This window comes from Lactuca serriola, chromosome 5, assembly GCF_051521515.1.
Source record: "Lactuca serriola cultivar US96UC23 chromosome 5, Lser_US96UC23_V15, whole genome shotgun sequence".
NCBI lineage: Eukaryota > Viridiplantae > Streptophyta > Magnoliopsida > Asterales > Asteraceae > Lactuca > Lactuca serriola.
This window is the reverse complement of record NC_136412.1, coordinates 83,633,733-83,655,419: the sequence shown is the minus strand read 5'-3', so window position 1 is coordinate 83,655,419 and position 21,687 is coordinate 83,633,733. Positions and strand designations below refer to the sequence as shown.

At 32.7% G+C, this 21,687-nt stretch overlaps 2 protein-coding genes across 2 annotated transcripts; one reads left to right on the top strand and one right to left on the bottom strand.

Annotated features, from left to right (window-relative positions):
* The first annotated feature begins 1,411 nt into the window (after window positions 1-1,411).
* Window positions 1,412-2,442, top strand: LOC145049641 (uncharacterized). Its single transcript, XM_078998022.1, has 2 exons — window positions 1,412-1,586; window positions 1,688-2,442. Exons 1-2 carry the CDS (start codon window positions 1,412-1,414, stop codon window positions 2,440-2,442), a joined length of 930 nt encoding a protein of 309 aa, XP_078854148.1.
* Window positions 2,443-13,647: 11,205 nt separating this feature from the next.
* On the bottom strand, window positions 13,648-19,529 carry LOC145052703 (putative potassium transporter 17). Its single transcript, XM_079000565.1, has 8 exons — window positions 19,249-19,529; window positions 17,673-17,895; window positions 17,325-17,570; window positions 17,187-17,237; window positions 16,820-17,080; window positions 15,948-16,000; window positions 15,452-15,821; window positions 13,648-14,598 (listed from the first exon to the last, which is right to left on the bottom strand). The coding sequence occupies exons 1-8, from the start codon at window positions 19,372-19,374 to the stop codon at window positions 13,793-13,795; spliced, it is 2,136 nt and encodes a 711-aa protein (XP_078856691.1). The 5' UTR covers window positions 19,375-19,529; the 3' UTR covers window positions 13,648-13,792.
* Window positions 19,530-21,687: the final 2,158 nt, after the last annotated feature.

The window sequence follows — 21,687 nt, the reverse complement described above, 5'->3', positions numbered from 1 at the left end:
AGAGAATCATGACAGAAATGAAATGAATGATGAGAATGTAGAGATGAGAGATTTTGCAGTTGATGATGGAAGTGAAGATAACATAGAGACTGATGAAGAGAATCATGAAAGAAATGATGAGAGTGAGGACAATGATGATAGTGATTTCTGGGTGGATGAAGACAACATAATCCCTGATGTAGAAGTAGATATGAGGGATTTTTACATGAATATAGATCTTGAAGCAGAATTTCTTGAAAAAATATTATCAAAGCATAAAGAGAATGAGAGTGATGAGGTCAATGAAGAGTTGGATGTTATAGGTAATGATCAATGGGATTCATTGGATGAGGGTTCTGATATATATAGGAAAAGAAGAGATGTAATAAAGGAATTGGGGAAGGAGACTAGGTGCTCTCAAGGTTAGATACATAAGGTAACTTTTAGGATAGGACAAAACTATAAAAATAAGGAGTTAAAGGAAAAGATACAAGTGCATGCACTGGAAACAAGAAGGAATATATTCTTTGTGAAAAACGACAAAATGAGGTTAAGGGCAATCTGTAAAGGAACTATAGCCTTTAATGATGGTCATGTGGGTGAACCTACCCGTTGTCCTTGGGTGATACAAGGTTCTAGGTTAGATGTAAATAGTAATTGGTTCATAAAAACTTACAACCACGAAAATAAATGCATGCAGACAAGAAAAGTTAGATCTGCAACAGCAAAGTTTATCTCTAAGCAGATAATGGACCAGATTGAATCCAACCCAACAATCCCAATCAGAGCTCTTCAAGAACAACTTCAAAAGGATTATCAAGTTGGATTCTCTATTCACAAGGTATTCAGGGCCAAATCTACTACAAAAAAAACTTGTCCAGGGTGATTACAAAAATCAATATGATGTTCTTAAAGATTACATCCTGGAGTTGCAGTCTACTAATCCAGAAACCACTGTGAAGTTAGAGTTTGATTCATAACCCAACCTAAGTGCTACCTCAAGAAGGTTTAAAAGGATGTATGTGTGTTTGGGTGGAATGAAGAAGGGATTTAGAGCTTGCCTGAGGGGTTTTCTAGGTTTTGATGGGGAATTTATGAAGGGCCCTTTCCCAGGACAAATTTTAACCGCAGTTGGGGTAGACTCCAACAATGGAATATACCCCCTAGCTTATGCCATTGTTGAGACTGAGAACACTGATAATTGGAAGTGGTTTCTAGAGTGTATTGCAGATGATCTAGACTTATATACAAACTCAAACTTCACATTTATAACTGACAGACAAAAGGTTTGTAATTTGTTGTTTATATTTGACATATTTGGATGTACTATATTAACTATGTTTTAATTCCTTTACAGGGATTGCAGGCTGCCATTTCTTAGTTGTTCCCATATACTGAGCACATGTTTTGTCTCAGGCATATACATGACAATATGAGAAAAGCATGGATAACTAATGAGTACAAAGAACACTTTTGGAATTGTGCTACAGCTACAACACTACCAGAGTTCAATCATAGGATGCAACAATTCAGCTCATATGATATAGAAGCTTATAATTGGTTGAAGCAGATTCCCCCACAATACTGGGCAAGAAGCCACTTCACAGGTGTATACTTCAGCTTCCAAATTTACCCTTTTTTGTTGGTATATGTTTGATCCTTTTGTGTTAGTATATGTTTGATCCTGACATTATTGTGGTGTTTTCAGGTAGAGTAGTTTCAGATATGCTTCTGAATAATCTTTGTGAAATTTTTAATAGCAAATTTATTGAGGGAAGGGACAATCCACTGATAACCTGCTTGGAGTACATTAGGGAGTATATGATGAAAAGAATATACAATTTCATAAAGGTGCAAAAGAAGTGTGTGGGTCCACTAACCCTATCTGCAACAAAGATCATGGAGAAGAATGTGAATTGGGCATCTCAGTACACAACTAGGTGGAATGGGTCAGATAAATACCAAGTGCAAGGGACATGGCAGGATCAACATGTTGTTGACATGGTTGAAAGAGTATGCAGTTGTATGAAGTGGGAATTAACAGGACTCCCTTGTAAGCATGTCATTGCAGTCCTAAATGACAAAGCAGATAATGGTGAGGAAGTTGGAGAGTTGCACACTTACGCCCACAGGGTGCACTGGCTAGAAACATGGAAAGCAGCCTATGTGTACAAGGTAGAGCCTATTAAAGGTCGAGCAATGTGGCCTATAAGTGAATGCCCAATTAAAATCACCCCTCCTCTACACAAAAATCAGCCTGGAAGGCCCAAGAAAAAAAGGAGGCAATCTGCTAAGGTGAAAAGCCAGAAGAAAGGAGACAAAGTTGCTAGTGGGAGTGGGAGTCAAAGCCATATTGCTAGTGGGAGTGGAAAGCTTACAAGAAAGTTTATCCAAGTAACTTGCAGCAAGTGTAAAATTAAAGGGCACAATGCTAGAACTTGCAAAGGCCAAGGGGGTAAGTGATTGGATTTCAAGGGATTTTGATGTATGTAGGGGTATAAGTGTATTTTTGGGATAATGTTATGTTTATGTGTATTGTATGTTTAGTACTTTATGTGTTTTGCGGTTTAAGCATTTTGGATGTTATTTTTGGTACTTGATAGTGTACCCTTGTGATGTATGGGAACAATTTACACTGGATTTGATGTAATGGCTTATGTTATGTTTAATGTCTTGATGTTATTCTCATGTATAATTTTTTGTTGTAGAACTTGACCAATATGCCCTTTTAAACAAAACATACAATTGTCATTCATAATGTGTAAACCACAAACTAAATAAATTGACCAATATGCCCTTTTAAACAAAACATACATTTGTCATTGATAATGTGTAAACCACATACAAAACAAATTGACCAATATGCCCTTTTAAACAAAACCACAAACAAAATAAATTGGTCAAAATGTACATACCAAATATAATCACCATTGACAAATTCTTGCAAAACATGTCTTACATTGCTTACATTTTAACCACAAAAGACTACCAAAAAGTATTGCCCAAAAGATTACATTGCTTAAACAAGATACTACCAACAAAATTAAAACACTACCCAAACCATTACACTTCAATATAATGCTTAGAAACCACCCAAACCATTACACTTCAATCTACTTCTTATAAACCAAAACAAACACGAACAACACCCAACTGCATAATAGGTAACACTTGAGTCTTGTGTTTTGTGACTTCAATTTGTTGATTGACCTCAATAGCCCAAGTATAATAGCTTTTGAACGTTCACAAATTGGACCATCAAACCACCCAATAAATTGACATTTGGATCCCTTCAAAATTTAAGAAACAAAAAAAGATCGGAACATGTAATGGGAGATTTATGCTGAAATCCAAAAAAAACATCTGCGTACCTCAGTAGGGCATCCCCAGAAGCGTCTACCTGTATTTTTATCAGTCCATGTTGTGCGAACTATGGCCATTTTACCACAAAAACAAAGCACCATTTTTGATTTTGATTTCTTGAAGAAATCGAAGACGATCGCAGAGTTGAAGAAGACCAAAATGAGAACAACGACAAAGAGGGATTAAGATTCGTTCTTATAGGACTCCTTTATTAATATAAAATAAGGGGCATAAATAGGGAATGACCAAAATACCCCTGATTTAACTAGTCAAACATAACTTAACAGAGGGAAATAGACGGAAGTTAACCCATTGGACCAAATATGCAAGAAAATGAAAACTTTGGACTTGTGGTGCTAGCCAAAACTTTTTTGGACCAAAGTTGCAATTTTGTGTAAACCACATGGACCATTTGTGGAGTTTTTTCATTTTAAATTAACTATTTTATCCTCAGGGACCATTTCTACAACCAAACTACAAGGACCATTTCTATATATCTTATTTTTATTTTTATTGAATTATTATATATTAATAAATATTATTTTTAATATATACTATTTATATATTAATAAATATTGTTTTATTAGATTATTTATTTCTTTTAATTAAATTTTTTTAATTTCTTTGTTATAAGATATTTTAATTAGATTATTATATATGAATAAATATTATTTTTAATATATAATATTTATATATTACAACGAATGATGATGGTAGTCACCTACGATAACACCATTACCATCACCCGATCACCACCACCACTTTTAATGTTCATTGGAGTTTGAGTAGGATTTTGTTGGACCTCTAATGAAGGTTTTTTTGCGGTGATCCCAGAGCTTTTCGTTGATGAGCAGACGACGCTTTTGCGTATTCTGATAACTTTGTGGTGGAACTAATAAAATTAAAAAGAATTAATATTATAGAATAAAATAAATTAATAATATAATAAATAATATTTGTTATATAAAAAATAATAAACTAACAGTAATATTCCAATAAAAAAGAATTAATCCAAAAAAAGGAGTTGGAAAATTAACTAAAAGAAATTAATAATTTGATAATGTAGTATTTTGTAACACCCCAAAAATATGGATAAAATTTTGTTTTTAAATTCACTCAATTCATATGATAGCAATCTCAAAATAGTCAAAAGTGTGTCATAACAACGTGTTATCAGAGTACAAATTCCTAAAATCTCAAAATGCGGAAACCATAGGGTGATGTGGTGCGATCAGGCCGGACCCTTCCCCTTTGAGCTGGAAGTACCTAAAAAATAAACTGAAAACTGTAAGCACAAAGCTTAGTGAGTTCCCCTAAAATATCACATACCATACAAACATACAACCAAACATATTTGGGTGCTTGTAATCCCCTTCGGTCTATTTCAATTGGATACTATCAAGCATATCTGGGTGCTTGGAATTCCCTTCGGTCTATTTCAACCGGATATTGTCAAGCATATCCAGGTACTTGCAATCCTCTTCGGTCTATTTCAACCGGTGATGCGACCTTGGCTCCGACCACCGACACTGAGGATGAATTCCTTTATCGGAGGGATCTGCAAGTCACAACAAGCAAGGTCGTCAGTCATTCTCTAGGAGGAAGTCCTGGGAAAATGCTCCGACGTTCAAGTCGGTGGGAGATATCTGGGTATGAGTGATGAGAACTGAGAGAGATCACTTACTTCTTAAGGCAAGATAGAGATCCTTTTATATTGAGGATCCTCGTTGGTCCGTAAAGGGGAAAAAAATTGTAGTTCCGACAGGATCCGTTACTCTGATTAGCCAATCGTGTCCCCTCTTTGTCATCTGTAGCTATTGTATTTGTACTGTAGCAGAGAGTGCTCTTGATGGGGCCGGACCTTCCGTGCGGGCATCTCACCCTGAGGAAATGCTCAGGCGCTAGGGCCCTGTTGGAGTGACCATGTTGGGCGTGGCTAAGTTGACTGGAGAATCCTCCGGCCCGAGGATCCTTCACTTGGCCTGCGCCAGGAGGCGCATCATCAACCGACTTGAGTACGCAAGTATACGCATGGGTACACCCAGCGTACGCCGGGATCACCCCGATGATGTGCATGCAAGGAGTATGACGTGCGTACCTAATGTACGCCAAACATACTCACGAACCCTTCACCACCCTTTAATTGAAATTAGTAGAATAATAGATTAATTGGCGACTCCGACGCTACACATTTATTAGGATAAAAATATTATAAATTAAAAATAATATTTATTAATATATAATAATCCAATAAAAAAGAATTACTCCAATAAAAAATAACTAAAATAAATTAATAATCCAATAAAATAATAATTATTAATATATAAATATTATATATTAAAAATAATATTTATTAATATATAATAATTCAATTAAAATATCCGATAACAAAGAACTTAAAAAAATTTAATTAAAAGAAATTAATAATCTAATAAAACAATATTTATTATATATAAATAGTATATATTAAAAATAACATTTATTAATATATAATAATTCAATAAAAATAAAAAGAAGATATGTAGAAATGATCCGTGTAGTTTGGTTGCAGAAATGGTCACTGATGGTAAAATAGTCATTTTAAAAAAGTTAACAGCCAAGCTGTAAAAGTTAACAGAAGAGGGACCAAAACCATAACAAAACTTGTTGAAAATGACCAAATCTGCAACTTTTCAAAGGTTTGGACCATAACCACATAAAATGAAAAACCACAGGGACCATTTTTGTTGTTTTGTGTAACTTTTATTTTCGTGTTAACCATTAAACATGTCTTTCTGTTTAAAATATACCATTATGACCGGTAATAGAAGATTTTTCCGGTTTCCGACGTCTTTTCTGGCCAAGTATGATTTTTCCGGTCATCTTCTCCGGCGAAAATAAATTTCCGATGAGATGAGTTCTTGACATATTTTTCAGATTTCTTGTTTCTCTTTTTCTCTCTCTTTCTTATCTTTTGCCTCTTCTCTGAAACAAACCCAAATCAAGGTTTACATACACAATCACAAATCTAGAAATCGAATCTGAAAAAAGGGTGTTCTTGAGCCAAAAAACCTTTCAACTTCAAATAAAAAAAGATTTTTCAGAACATGTAAACCCTAGAACTCAATCTTGAAATAGAGCAGCCTAGAAATCATAAACCCACTAAAATGTTGTGTTCCTAAAATCGTAAACCCCTACTGAAATCTTAAACCCACAACACGATCTTGAAGTTCTTGAAATTAGAGTTCAAAGGGTTTTCGAGTTCTGAAATCGTTTTAAGATCTGCTCAAGAATACCATTTTCCAAATGTGAAGTTCAAAGAGTTTTTTGAGTTATCAAAATTGTTTCAAATAATCAAGGGTTTCATGTTCGAAATCTGAAATGAAGCTTCAAAATCTAAAAAGAAACTCGAATAGCTCAAAATGTGTATGTGTTTATGTTTCAGATTTTAGAACCCAAAAAAGTCTAGAAAAAAAAGTGTCATTCAAGAACTTCATTCGCCGGAAAAATCATGTTTCAAGTCATTATCTCTTTAAAAAATCTGAATAAAGACATTAATAATTTACAAATAGATTAATTAAGGAAAAATGTCATTGTGGCCCAACAAACTTACACATTTTGGTTTAAAAAGTCCATTTTGTTATTTTTTTGGTTTTATAAGGGCATGAATTCACATTTTACCGACTTTTAAGACCATTTTCTAAAAAGTGAAGGGGTTCACTCGGTGACCCCCTTCCCAATCAGCTGGTTATCTTGTACATGTCATTAAAAAAAAGCCAACTCAAATGCCAAATCATATGCCATGTAATGTATCATTAAATGAGATATGTAACCCTTCCTCTACAATATATATTCTTGTTTAGTCGTTTTCATCTGCCCCTTTCTTCTCTTTTCTTCTACTGTTCCTCGAAAAAACTCTCCCTTGGATTCTTGCTATGGTCGTCTACATGAAGATCGATCTTCATTTTACTGGGATGTTTATGAGATATCCAGTGATCAATTAATCAAATGGAGCGGAGCAGAGGTTTGAGGATGTGGATTTTGTTGGAATGGACGAAAACGAATTTGTGTTGTTCATTCAAAGATTCGCAAACGAGACATGCGTTAATGTGTACTTTTGCATTCCCGATATTTAGTTCCCTGGTGGATTGAGGATAATAACAAATGAGAAAGACTACCAGGAGTTGATCGAAGTAGGGTAAGATTGTAGTTGTGTAATTTCTATATACATGGATCATGTTGGTGTTAATGTTCATCAATGGATTCTTGATGAGATAGCTGAAGTATGCACCCCCGAGGACAAGTTTTCTAGTGTAGGTGAAGTAATAGAAGAGTTGTATGCTGAGACAGAAGGAAGCATTGACCTAGATGAAGTGTAAGTGCAAGGTAAATTGGACGATAACATTGAAGATGGTGATTGCATTCCAATGAACAAGACCTTGAATGATGCGTTTTTTAACATGCTCTACCCCAAGGAGCAGCCAATCCCAGACAACCCACCTTATGAGGATCCATATGATCAGATGGATGAAAACGCGCCAAGTCTTGAGGAGGTAACAACTTTTAATGAAAATGTTCACTGGAAAAGCAAAATCATGTGTTAGGAATGAGATTTGAAAGTCCTAAATAGTTAAAACAGATGTTGTGTAATTATGCTGTTGCAAAAGGTTATCAATTGTGCTACAAAAAAATAACAGTATGAGACTTTTAGTTAAATGTTGTTCGGGACAGTGCAAGTTTAGATTGTGGGCTTCATGGATGTGTGAAGAAAATTCTTTCCAGATTAAGTCTCTTATAGATGAGCATATTTGTGAAAGAAATTTCAAAATGGGGTCAATTGTAAACTATGCATGGATTGGTAGCCAGTTCACAACAAAATTCTTACAAAAACAAAAAATGAGTGTTAGGCTACTTAAGGAAGAAGTGAAACGGAAATTTGGAATTGATGTGAGTATGGGACAGTGCAGGAGAGCAAAGAAATATGCAATTGAACTAATTGAAGGCACACTAGTTGAGCATTATGTCGAACTTTGGTCATATGGTAAGGAGACAAGAAGATCTAATTCAGGATAAAGTGTCAAAATGGATGTCAACAGTATGCCTGATAGGAAGACATATTTTAGTAAGTTTTATATATGTTTTGAGGGGCTGAAGCAAGGTTGGAAAGGCAGTTGTAGAAGAGTAATAAACTTGGATGGTTGTTTCTTAAAAGGTTTATGTAGTGGAAAGTTGATATGTACCGCAGGAAGAGATGCTAACAATCATATTTTCCCAATAGCATGGGCAGTTGTTTGTGTGGAAAAAAAAAAGAAAATTGGAAATGGTTTTGGAGAATCTTAAAGATGATCTAGAAATGGTAAATGGTTTTGGTAATACCCTGATGTCAGATCAACATAAGGTATGTCACTTACTATACAACTTAATGTAATTTCTTAATGAATTTATATTTTCTTAACAAATTACCTTAAATTGTGTAGGGGCTGTTGGAGGTTGTGAAGGACATATTGCCTACTGTTGAAGACAAATAGTGTGTAAGGCATATTGTTTCCAACTTCAGGAAAAGATTAAGTGGTGTACATTATGAGAGGATGTTTTGGAAGGCATGCTAGACATCCCCTTAGCATTTATTCAATGCGGCCATGAAAGAAATCCAACTACTTAATCCTACAACATTTGATTACCCTATGGAAAAGAATCCAAAATCATGGTGCATAGCTTTCTTTCAAGAGGACAGGATGTGTGGTTCAGTTGAAAATGAATTATCTGAAAGTTTTAACAATGTCATTAGAGATGCAAGAAAAAGCCCAATAATCACAATGTTAGAAGAAATTAGGTTATATGTTATCGAGAGGCAATTCAATGTTAGAAGAAATGAGGTGCTAATTGGAAAGCCTTATATATGTGACATTATTAGTGATTCTGTAATTGTGGGTTTCTTCATTGAAGCTGAAAAAATACTTCTGTTCTTGGAACTGATCATGCAGTTGAAGATTTTTCGTGGCAGGTAATTTTCTCTGTAATTTTTTACTTAATACATTAAGCTTTTCCCATTAAATTATAATTTTTACAATTTATGTGAATTGGATAATTGTGATTACATGAAAGCTCAATCATATTGTTGAAACTTTTGGTTCCTCAAATCTTTGAGAAACTGACAATGCATGAGCTAAGAAGTCTTGTGGCAGAAATATCAAGTATGAGCACATATATAAATGGAGAAAGCTTTGAATTACCTCACAAATATGATTGGTTTATTATTAGAAGGATTTATAAAAACACAATCGACTTTAGAACTTATTACTCCCCCAACTGCTTTATTCCCTACTTCATCATTTGACAAAAATTTACGAGTCTCACAGATAACAGGTAACCATGAAAAATTCTACTTTTCTTTGAATTAAAAAATAAAACAACATAATAATTGTTTTGTTGATAATAAAAGGGGATGTTTTTCTCACCATGTGATAGCATCATCATACATAGTTGAGAAAAGGGCAAGGGTGATCATGTTTGAGATTGGTGGATTTGAAACACTTTAAAGGAGGAAATCTTCATTAGTATCACATAGTGGTGATAATATTAATAATAACCCTTCAAATTCAAGACCCCCCTCAACAGAACATAGTGGATCGATGAGCTGGCATGAGCGCCACGTCATCAAGTCCAGACAACATCTTGAAAATCCAAATCCCAATCAAATGGATGAAGACAAATACTTTTCTGCTAGAGCAATGCAATTAAGCATGTATGAAGCATGGTATGTTTTTACTTTGTATTAAAATATAATATGTTAATACAAAGAAAAACAAATAAATGAAAGTATTTGAGATTTTTTCAATGACCGACTCCATTTATATGTATAATCAGATGTCTAATGAAAGACATGGTAGTTTTCGTCCATCGCCAAACGGAGTAGCAAAACCAACAAACACAAAGGCAGCGCACACCCAATCGTATCAGAGGGTCCCACTCCCACCAACAAAAAACCAAAGACAACTGATTTAAGTCAAATCCGAAGGGTTTGCAATAGTAAGAAAAAAACAAAGTGTAGGGGAATTAAGGGGCCCACGTCAGAATCTATTAAAAACAAATACGAATGAAAATCGGGAAATAGAAATGGATTACTCGAGTGATGACAATGATGATGAGTTTGGTGGTGAAGATGAACATATTGTTTGAATCGATTCACCGAGTACACTTTCTTTCCCTCGACCTCTATAACCACTTTTTTTTTTAAGTTGTTAGAAAATAAAAATTTGAAGTATGGTAAGATATTTGATATGGTGTTGTAATTTGTAAAATTAACAAAGCAAGTCCTTATCCTTTATTGTTTATATTCTTTTAATAAAATAGGTAAATGAAATCTTGTGAATCCCAACCAACCAGTCTCATGCCCAAAATTCAGTCTTGTTCCATGTAAGAGCATCCACAATGGGGGTTAATTAGGGGTTCAATAGAATTTAATTGAATATAATATAGAAAAGAGAGAGGGTGGAGTTAAATGGGCATTGAACACATCATAGGCAATTTGAGTGCAAAATTGTGAGTTTTTCATGATTTAAATAGAATATACACACTTTCACTTCTAGTTGGCACTTCATTCAACCCTCTTCATTCAAATCCTATTATAGATACCTTAAGATCGGTCAAAATGGTCAAAATAACAAAAAAAAAAGTTAAAAATAATAAAACAAATAATTTATTTTTATAACCCTAACTTGGGAGTGTCTCTATATCTCATCAAACATAGTAACACTGAATAGTAAAACACATTAATATTTTTTAGTATTTTGGTCTCAGGTTTGGTCATATTTCAGAGGCCTCATACCAAAATTTAGGTCCTATATTTTCTTTTTGTAGAATATTATTATGTAATTTTCTCATGGTTAATTAATATATTATACTTTCATATACTATTTTAATTATATATATGTTTAAGAAACGTGTTCTGTGTTCTTAATCGAAATCAAAGCCAAAACATTTAATGTTTCTTGAGAAATAGTAAATTGCAAATAAAATTTTAAAATTTTTAGTTTTGAAAAACTTAATTTTACTAATGTAATGGTAATGGAAACTGTCTATGATATTTTGTATGTTAGACAATAAACTAGATAAGTATTTATTTTTTTAAGAAATTTAGTATTGATTTAGTTGTAATACATATAATTGGTAAATTTTTTGTAGATGTTCTAATTTATTGAACAAATCATCACCATCAATGTATGAGATATCACTATTTTACAAATTCTTTTCAATATTTTTCATAATAAAAAATGTCTTGAGACTACTTGTATTGCTTAGTACTTCACTCCATTAAACCAAACCATATATAGAAAACATTAAAGGAAATTTTTGATTGGACCGGTACGATTGCACCATTCACACACCCTCAATTGCATATAGTTTGCATTTTACAGTTAAAACTATTTTGACCTTGTAATCATCGATTATATAATGTGGTTATTTACTTATTTTGTTGTGATATTGGTCATAAATAATTGTTATCCTAAACTATAGAAAGGTTGCTTCCATTGATGTTCTCAAGGTAAAGAGGGTGATGCCATGTTTAATCTTGATTCTTCCAACTCGAAGATCAAATTGAAAACTAAATATCAAGTTATGTTTGGTTGATAAAAAAATCACATACCAAAATCATATTTTTACGAATTTATTGTGGTTTGGAAATTTGAATTCTGGTCTTTTAGAGTTCAATCCATATACTTTAAATAGGCCTCGACTTGCTTTTTAAAATGATCAAAACAAAATAACTTCAAAAATATAGTCTTGAACTTCAACTTTATATTGTATTGTTCGGGAAGGCATTTCGGGTATTGGTTTGATTCTATTTCGGTTCCTTCTGTTTGAAGAAAGGAAGAATCCCATATATCACTTCTTCAAGCTGTTGTTAATACAAGGATTTACAAACCGCATAGAAATTTTTTTTAACCCCCTTTAATTTCAAAAACATAACGCATGCATTTTTTATAGTTAAAAGTTGAAAACTATTAAGATATTCTTATAGTAAAAAAAACCCTACGACGATAACTTTTTTCCTCCGGGTCAATTGAGTAAGATCACCGGTCTAAAAAGAATCAAGTAATGAAATCATTGTTTAAGGAGATGCGACCTCCTTCTAATGGGTTTCAGGTTATGGATAAAACTGTATAGGTAGAGAAAAATGTATTGATGTTAATGCTTTTAAACGGGTTACTTCAGTATTAGGTACAATGATGTTTTTTTGGAGATGATGAAAATGTTTCCATATATCTGGGGGGTAAGATGTGTATTATGTCTAGGAGTAAGGTGTGTATTAAAACAAATAACTTGGCATGTATTGATGTTAAGGTTGTGGCTTTGGTTATTTGAGGTTGTAGTTAAAGAATATTCAACATGGGTATTGGATATAACGAATGGGATTAATTTTAGTCGACCAACAGGTTCAAAGGGTATCTCGTTAAAGATATTTGTTGGAAGAATTTAATAGATTTATAGGAATTGGTGCTATGTTGGGATATGATATGAAGGAGTCAAAGTTGATCTCTAAAGATATTTGTAACTTGTAAGTTTTGGTGTTGTTAAGGTTCATATATGAATTGCTTATCTCTTAGTATTTGTAGGATCCATTCTTAAGAAACGAAAATGGGTGAATTACTTGTGTTTCAAGCATTTGTGTTTTCTTTTTGGGTTTACAAGAGACGTTAATAACTAGTATGAATATGTTTTTAGCTAAAAAGTAAGTTGGGAAATTTTCATTTTAACAAAAAGCTAAAAAAATGTTGTTTTCAAAACCGGCTTTGGGGGTTGTTTTTTTACTTTAACTTAATAACCATAATAAGTTCAGGACTTAATATCTATAGATATACTGGTATGTTTGTTTTAATGCATAAATTTTGTCTTCACGGTTTAAGTTAATAAGTAACCTTTATACATTTAGACAGCTCTATTTACCAATTTACCCCTACATTTTTTTGTCCCGCCTACGCCCACACCATTTTTTCCTTTCATTCTTTTTTTTCTCCTTCGCCAGTAGATTGATTTGGTGTGGATATTTAATTTAAAACTATATTTGTGCATTTTTAGAATCCCAAGTTTTTATAACTTGATTTTAAAAAATAATAATAATTGATATGTAAGAGCAATTTGATTTGATGCAATTCCTTTATATTTAAATTAATTATTTATTTGCAATTACAAAATTCATGAATGAAATTGTGTTCCTAATAATCATTTACTATTATTTACCAATTACCATTGCTTTTAAACAAAACGATAAAATAACATTTACTTTACATATCATTCAAGGCTCAACCCTTTAACACAAAAAAAGAAAAAAAAAATTCACCAAAATTTTTATAAACCCAAAACTTCTTGACGAGAGGGTCGACTCTATTTCTACAAACTATCCAAAAAACAATTTTTAAAGAAAAAAAAAAAAAAAAAAAAAAAAACTTGGTGTCAAATGTCAATTCCTTCATGCCTCATAAAGCATACCAACCTCGATACGTTGTTGAAGTGGCACACCTAAAGTAGGAAGTCCCGACCTACAATTACTATGCATAAACTCATAAAACCCAAGCATAAACCTATCAAACCTCGTACACTTCTTACTAACATAAAACCTCGTTTTCCCCCTAACATGAACCACAGCCTCACGAAAATCCCCCATCTCCCTCCCCTCAAAACTCTCAATCAAACAAACAACTTGAGAAACAAAATCCCCTTGTAAACTAACCGAATCCGCATACCCATATTGAATCAAACACCCGTAAACCCCTTTCGGCCCTAACGGTTTAACCACATATCGTTTATCGGGTCCCACTTTCGGGACCAATAAATACCTAAGAGTAGTTAACACAATGACTTGATGGATTGATTTCATGTTTTTAAGGAAGTGACCGAAGACCGGGGTGAAGCCTTCACCCCTGTCTTGGATGTTAGTGTAAAAAAAGCAGAGTCCTGGGACCCGTTGCAGAGACGGGTCTGAGATTAGGGTTTTCAGGTGGTTGATATCGAGTTTGTGAGTTAGTTCGTATTGGAGTTTTCGTTGGCGGCCGTAGAACCAACCGAACATGATGAAAGCGAGGATTAGTGAGATGGCGAATGGGATCCATCCGCCTTGTTTGATTTTGGTGAAAACGGAGGTTGTGTAGATTGTTTCCAATGTTAAAAATACCAAAGTGAAGAGAGTGACTAGAAGTGGAGGTGTTTTCCATATTACGATCATTACTAGTATTAGTAGGAGAGTTGTTATGAGCATCACCAGAATGATTACCACACCTGAAAATTATCTTATATGAGGTTAAATGAATGAAATAGTAACGTTTTTTTAGGGAAACTCTATATATTTTGCTCTCATAATCGATTTAGTCCTTATATGTTTTCTTTATTCAAAGAAGTCTCAAAAACCAACAATTGTATTCATTTTGACTTTTTTACCAATTCAACAGGTCATCCCACTTTCAATAATTACACTTTTGGCCTAGATTTTAAATTTTATTACAAATTTGGTTCAAATTTACGCTTTTGGACCAGATTTCAAAATTTTGTTACACATTCATCCTAAATTTAGCTTTTTACATCTTTTTTTTTTCAAAACTTTGGTTCGAATATGTATATTTATACAAAAAATATATATTTTTCACATAAAAAATCTTCTTTTTTTATATAATTTAAAAAAAAAACCATTTTTATGTGAAAAATATGTTTTTTTATATATAAACATGATTTTATACAACAAACAAAACATATCCGAAACAAAATTTTGAAAAAAAAAATCGTAAAAAACTAAAACTAAGATGAACGCATAACAAAATTTTGAAATCTAGGCCAAAGGTGTAAATCATCGACCAAATTTGTAATAAAATTTAAAATCTGGACCAAAAGTGTAATTTGTGAAAGTGAGATGAGATGTTGACCGGGTAAAATGGTAGGTCAAAAACTCAAAATGAATACAATTGCCGGTTTTCGGGACTTAATTAAATAAAAAAATATATATAAAAGGACTAAATCGATTGATTATGAGACCAAAATATAATGACTTTTATGGAGTTCTCGTGTTTTTTTTTTTTTTTTTTTTTTTTTTAACTTGGCAAATATAAAACACAAGAGATGAGTAATGAGGAGGACATACCGAAAGCATTTCCAATCTCTTTCCCATCTCCAAAAATAAGTATGACTGCAACACAGAGAACCATGAGAGTGTAGTTTGTTTCAGGGGAGTACACCTGGCCTTCATTGCTTGATGATGTATGCACGATTTTGATGCGTGGGAAATAATCCAGTACAACGGATTGTTTGATAACAGAAAAGGTGGCTGATATCAACGACTGACTTGCCACAATAGCTGCCAGCGAGGCGATTACAAACATAGGCCAATATAAGTTTTTTGGTATGAATTTGTAAAATCCATCTTCATGATCATTTGGATTCTTGATTAGGTATGCTGTTTGTCCCGCATATGTTAGAATCAATGATGGGTATATCAATGATAGAAAAGCAATCTGTCACATGTCACAGAGTGTTAGCAATCTCATTTCATTTAATTTTTTTTTTTTTTATTGTCACAATGTTGTATTTTTTTTTTCTTTTGTAATTTAAGGAAGGTAAGGAAAGAGAAATGGAATAACCTGAATGGATGGTCTATTGAAATGTCCAAGATCAGCAAATAATGCTTCAGAACCTGATTATAAGAATAAAGAGTGTATTCCACTTTAGTCATCAGTTTTAAAATCTTATAATACACCCTATCTAAAAAATAAATAATCATTTATTCAGAGAGTTAAATGAGAAAAACAGCAACATACTTTTATTGATTTGTTTATCATATTCATATCATCTTAATTCCATTTCTTCTCTTATTACTAATAGGCAATAGTACAGTGTTTAAAATAATAATAATAATAATAATAAGACAAAACTGCAAAATTGGTCCCTGTGGTTTGCGAAAAACTGTGGATAGGGTCCAAAAAGTTTTCAACTTGCATTGAAGGTCTAAAATCAAGAAATTCCTGTGGTTTTGGTCCTAAGAAAGTTGAAATGACTATTTTGCCCTTTTATTTTTAATTAATAAAATATTAAAACAAATAATGAAAAAATATAAAAAAAAAAGAAATTAAAAGGGCAAAACAGTCATTTCAAGTCTTTCAGGAACCAAAACCATGGGAATTTCTTAATTTTGGACCTTTCATGCAAGTTGAAAACTTTTTGGATCCTATCCACAGTTTTTTGCAAACCACAAGGACCAATTTTGTAGTTTTGTCAAAAAAAAAATAGTAATTTTTATCATTTAAAACTTCAACTCATAAACAGTTAACCTCTATTCAGCATCACTTCTAGGAAGAAGGGTAAAATGGTCATTTACTCGATAAATAACCAGTCTATATGTTCATACATCACTTTCTACAGACACACATCATTTACCCATCCAGAAATTTAACTTAACAAAAAATAGTTTTTAATAATAATAATAATAATAAAAGAAAAAGAAAAAGGCTGTTACCTGTTATGCAAAGGACCATACCATTAAGCAACAACCATCCCTCATGGCCATTCCTTGAGAAGAATTGATAGATGTAATGTGGTGATATTGCCTTGAAAATCGAAGGGTAATGATATATGATGTTGTAAATTCCAATAACAGGAGTTGTCAATGTCCATGCACCCATGATAGGTGAGAACAAAAAACTCACTCTTCCAGTTCCAAATTTTTGAACCAAAAACAAAACAACAAGAACTAATGCAGACAGAGCTTCCACCAGAGCTGAAAATTTTTAAAAAAAAAATCATAAAAAAGATGACAAGATCATTATAAATGTAGTTGAATAAACAAAAATCAGAGGAATGATGCACAATCAATAAGAACTTACAGTTGCTGAATTCTGGAAAAGGACCCCTGATCCCATCCATTGCTGACAACACTGATTACAAATTTTTAAAAGAAAACACAAAATCAATATTAAATAAAAGTGAATATAATATATAAATATTATTTTATAGAAGCAAACCTGAAATGGCAGGAGTGAGTATGCCATCACCAATTAACATACACATGCCAAGTATTGCAATGAAAAACAAAACCCTTCTTGCAATTAAACTCCTCTCAATAAACATCCCAAGTCTACTTGGCTTTTCAAAGCCTTGATGCAAGTTGTTATATGGAAGACTTGTTTGTGAATTCACACTTGTTGTTGAAGTAATACTTCCAATGTTCATATGCCTACAAAGTAATGAATATAGAGCAAATGTTCCACCTGGCAACCACATCATTGACTAGTCAAAGCTTGTCCCAACATTATCCAAATTCTTGTAAATAAATTAAAAGGAATATGACATTATGACATATTGACATATACCTTCACCCTGATCATCTGCTTTTAAAGCTATACAAGCATATTTGACAACTCCAATTAAAGTAAGAGTCCAGAACATGATGCTGTAGATTCCCAAATAGTCATCTTTTGTTGGAGATTTTAAAGCCATTGAAGGGTAGACATAAAGTGGAGAAGTCACAAGTCCTCCAAAAACAACTCCTAATGACTTGTAAGCAAGTAATAGAGTGGCCCACTTATTAGTACCCTAAATCAAAACATATAATTAGATATAAGAAGAATGCAAGGAAAACAAGTTCCAAATGTAATAATTGTCAGAGCCTAAGTCAATAAACAGGAATTTAATATGCTATTTAGTAGAAGTTAAAAGAGAGTAGTGAATCACAAGTTGTTATATAGAGCTGAAATAGTCAGTGGAGTTGTGGGCTCACTCAACAGTATGCAAGCATTATTAAAGATTATGAAAAGACAGCACATAACTGATACCCCTAATGAAACTGTTAACAAAACAGAGTGGGGATTTATTCATGTTGACTATTGAGGTATTTGAGTATTTCTACTCTTGTTTATTTTCAAATGAGATGATTCTTGAAAAGGCATTGATGCAGTAATATGCACAGGTATATCCTCCTATCACTTACCTAATATGGTAAGGTTGTCTTTAATAGATTAGGTGAAAATATATTCATGTCCTACAGATGAACAGTGAAATATTATCATCTTTGATTCATTAGGTGAATATCCATTGTAAAGATAACCACCTAAGCCTATGACCCATGCATCATTTAGCATCAGGTGTGACTAATTACAACATCATATTACCACTCCTGTTAGTGCAAACTTTCTGAAAGTAAACTAGAAGTAATATAAATTCTATAAAGCTCAATATATGGATATGAATTAAGTTCAATTGCACCCTGGAAAGACAGATTCAACACCATACTTTGCCCAAAATCACTCTGATTCTAGGGTTTAAATGTACACTCAACATAAAACAGTGATAGGCACTATGAATAACTAAATGCAGCGATAATAAGACCAAACTGAGAGGGAACACTTGGAATAAAGAATTTTTTATACCCTAATTTCGGACTTTATCTTCTCCCAAATCTTCTTATTCAACACTATTGAAGAGGGAAACAATCATCAATTTCTCATAGAAGAACAACATATTTCACTGGAAAGAGGATAACAGATTAGAGATTTGAAAAATCAGCTATATGCTAAACGTCCTGATGAGGATGCATAAATCCGACATCAATTTCTACAAAATTAGCAGGGGAACATGTTTTACATTTCCGATTTATCTAACAGTGAAACTGTGAAACTGTTCAAAATTACTACAACAAAAATGAAAAACTGAAACGCGGAAATTTGCGATAAGTATAACTGCAGTTTTCAAAATGCATCCTGAAGATAAGAACACGCATCGTATCAATCAAACATGCATTTAAGTTAACCACATCATATTATAGATTACGTGAACGAGCTTCTAAGTTCGTTCGACCGACAACCACATGCAATAATTACAAGACATAGATTCGATAGAATTCGATAAAAACGTTTAAGTATGTTTGCGAATTCAGACGATTAGAAATACCTGTTGGTTGCAGGAAGAAGATGAACATTGGGCAATATTGAAACGGCTATTGGCGACGGTGATGGTGGCGGCATTATCATCGACGGCCACCGGAACCTCCCCATTGGAACCCCCTGTGTGATCCATTGAAGAATTCCGAAGGTCGCAGCTTGTTAATCCCCTTACACTGGCATGTGTGATGTGACGTGAGCTCCTTGTTATCGCCTCTGTTACTTTTCGTTTACACAGGTTCTCAATGACCTTCGAGGAAAAGTTGAAGTAGCCAAGTTAGTACGAGACAAGTTTCGCTCTCATATTTAATATGATGAATCTGAATTACTTAATATGATAATATTTAATTTATCGTTATGCTGTGATTGGATAAGATTTTTTTGAATAAGGAAAAATTATGAATGGTATTAATATATGTATTTTTAATATTAAATGTACTTCTATAAGTGGTGTTTGTTTTTATAGGTTTGTTCAGTATTAAAGTCAATGAAATAGTTATTCGCTAAGAGAATAATTTAAAACTATAATAGTACCGATATAGGAAAAAAGTATTACTGGGTAACTATTTACATAATTTAAATTCTTATTTTGTAAATATAGTATCGTTTAGAATAAATGACTCTATGATATTTTGATCTAATTTAATAAATGAATGACATGTCATATTTTTATTTAATTTGTCAAATGTCATTTATGGTTATTTTGAATTAATTTTTTTCACATGTCATTTTATGAGTTTTCTATTTTATTAAAATTCATATAATATTTTTAATGTAATAATTACAATAAATTTAGTAAAAATAGATATTCATTTCATTAATGAAGTTACCTTTTAATTTTAAAATTTCCAAATTAAAGTTCATTAGTTTTTTTTTGTTTATTTATTTAAATTATTTGTTTAAATTTTAAAGATAAAAATTTTAAATAATAATAATTAATTTTTTTTATTTATTTTCTTATAAATTCAAAATTTTCAAATATTTTAACTTTTATATTTAACATTTATTTTAAATTAACGCTATATCTCACAACTAGTTATTATTATATTTTAGGGAAAATGACTTAGGAGGGTAACTACCTTTTACCTGTGTTCACATATTGGCAACTTCTTATTTTTTGTACATAATAAAGCAACTAACTTGTTTTAACTGTTTAAATTACACCAATATTACCGGCTAATACATGTTTTAACCGGTAACTCAAAGGAAAAATGACTTAGGAGGGTAACTACCTCTTATCCCTGTTCACATATTGGCAACTTCTTATTTTTTGTACATAAGAAAACAACTAACTTGTTTTAACTGTGTAACATCTCAAAAATCATGACCCAAAATTTCGCTTTTAATTTAATACTAAAACCATAATTGTCAAACCATTAATTTAATACTCCAGCATCAGGCATCGCCTGGCATCGAGCCCCGCTCGGTATACAGATCTGTCTCTCTTAGGCCCCGTCTGTCTTCGGGCCCTGCCTGCTAAAAACATACAATCATATAACATGCTAACACATAAAGAAACATACTTTACTGTATCCCTGTCCTAAGAAACATACTCTGCTAATAATGAGATACGAAATATCGTCCGTACTCAACTGGTGATGAGATACGGGACCTCACCCACACTCACCTCCCTACCAGGCACATACAAGTATCACACACACAACAAGTATAATCTAACATGCAAACATTCCTCGGGCACCCGCCCGACATCGGACCTTGTTCTGGAATAACATACTAGCATACAATGCCTATGGCTAATCCCTAGGTCTTCCTACTCATAGACTACATGGGCTGACATTGTGGCCTTAGACTCATTCACACAGCGAGGAGTATGTTTCTTATTAGCAGAGTATGTTTCTTAGGACATGGATACAATAAAGTATGTTTCTTTATGTGTTAGCATGTTATATGATTGTATGTGTTTAGCGGGCGGGGTCCGGAGACAGACGGGGCCTAAGAGAGACAGATCTATATACCGAGCGGGGCTCAATGCCAGGCGGGGCCCGATGTCGGAGTATTAAATTAATGGTTTGACAATTATAGTTTTAATATTAAATTAAAAACGAAATTTTTGGTCATGATTTTTGGGATGTTACACAGTTAAAACAAGTTAGTTGTTTTCTTATGAACAAAAAATAAGAAGTTGTCAATATGTGAACACGGATAAAAGGTTACCCTCCTAAGTCATTTTCCCTTTGAGTTACCGGTTAAAACATGTATTAGCCGATAATATTGGTGTAATTTAAACAGTTAAAATAAGTTAGTTGTTTTATTATGTACAAAAAAAAAATTTGTCAATATGTGAACACAGATAAAAAAATAGTTACCCTTCTAAATCATTTTCCCTATATTTTATCGTATATAACGATTTCGTTTTATCTTATTATAAAGATATTTAGTTTTTAGCTATAGCGAGGCTAAGATAATATTATAATATAAAAATAATGGG

What these genes read in the sequence shown, in the direction of transcription:
- LOC145052703 (XM_079000565.1), bottom strand. Translation starts at nt 19,374, where the DNA reads ATGGATCACACAGGGGGTTCCAATGGGGAGGTTCCGGTGGCCGTCGAT. An exon ending in AGCAGATGATCAGGGTGAAG is followed by an intron (nt 17,571 to 17,672) that starts GTATATGTCAAT and finishes TGTGGTTGCCAG; the next exon opens with GTGGAACATTTGCTCTATAT. An exon ending in ACTCACTCCTGCCATTTCAG is followed by an intron (nt 17,238 to 17,324) that starts GTTTGCTTCTAT and finishes ATTTGTAATCAG; the next exon opens with TGTTGTCAGCAATGGATGGG.
- LOC145049641 (XM_078998022.1), top strand. Translation starts at nt 1,412, where the DNA reads ATGAGAAAAGCATGGATAACTAATGAGTACAAAGAACACTTTTGGAAT. An exon ending in GGCAAGAAGCCACTTCACAG is followed by an intron (nt 1,587 to 1,687) that starts GTGTATACTTCA and finishes TGGTGTTTTCAG; the next exon opens with GTAGAGTAGTTTCAGATATG.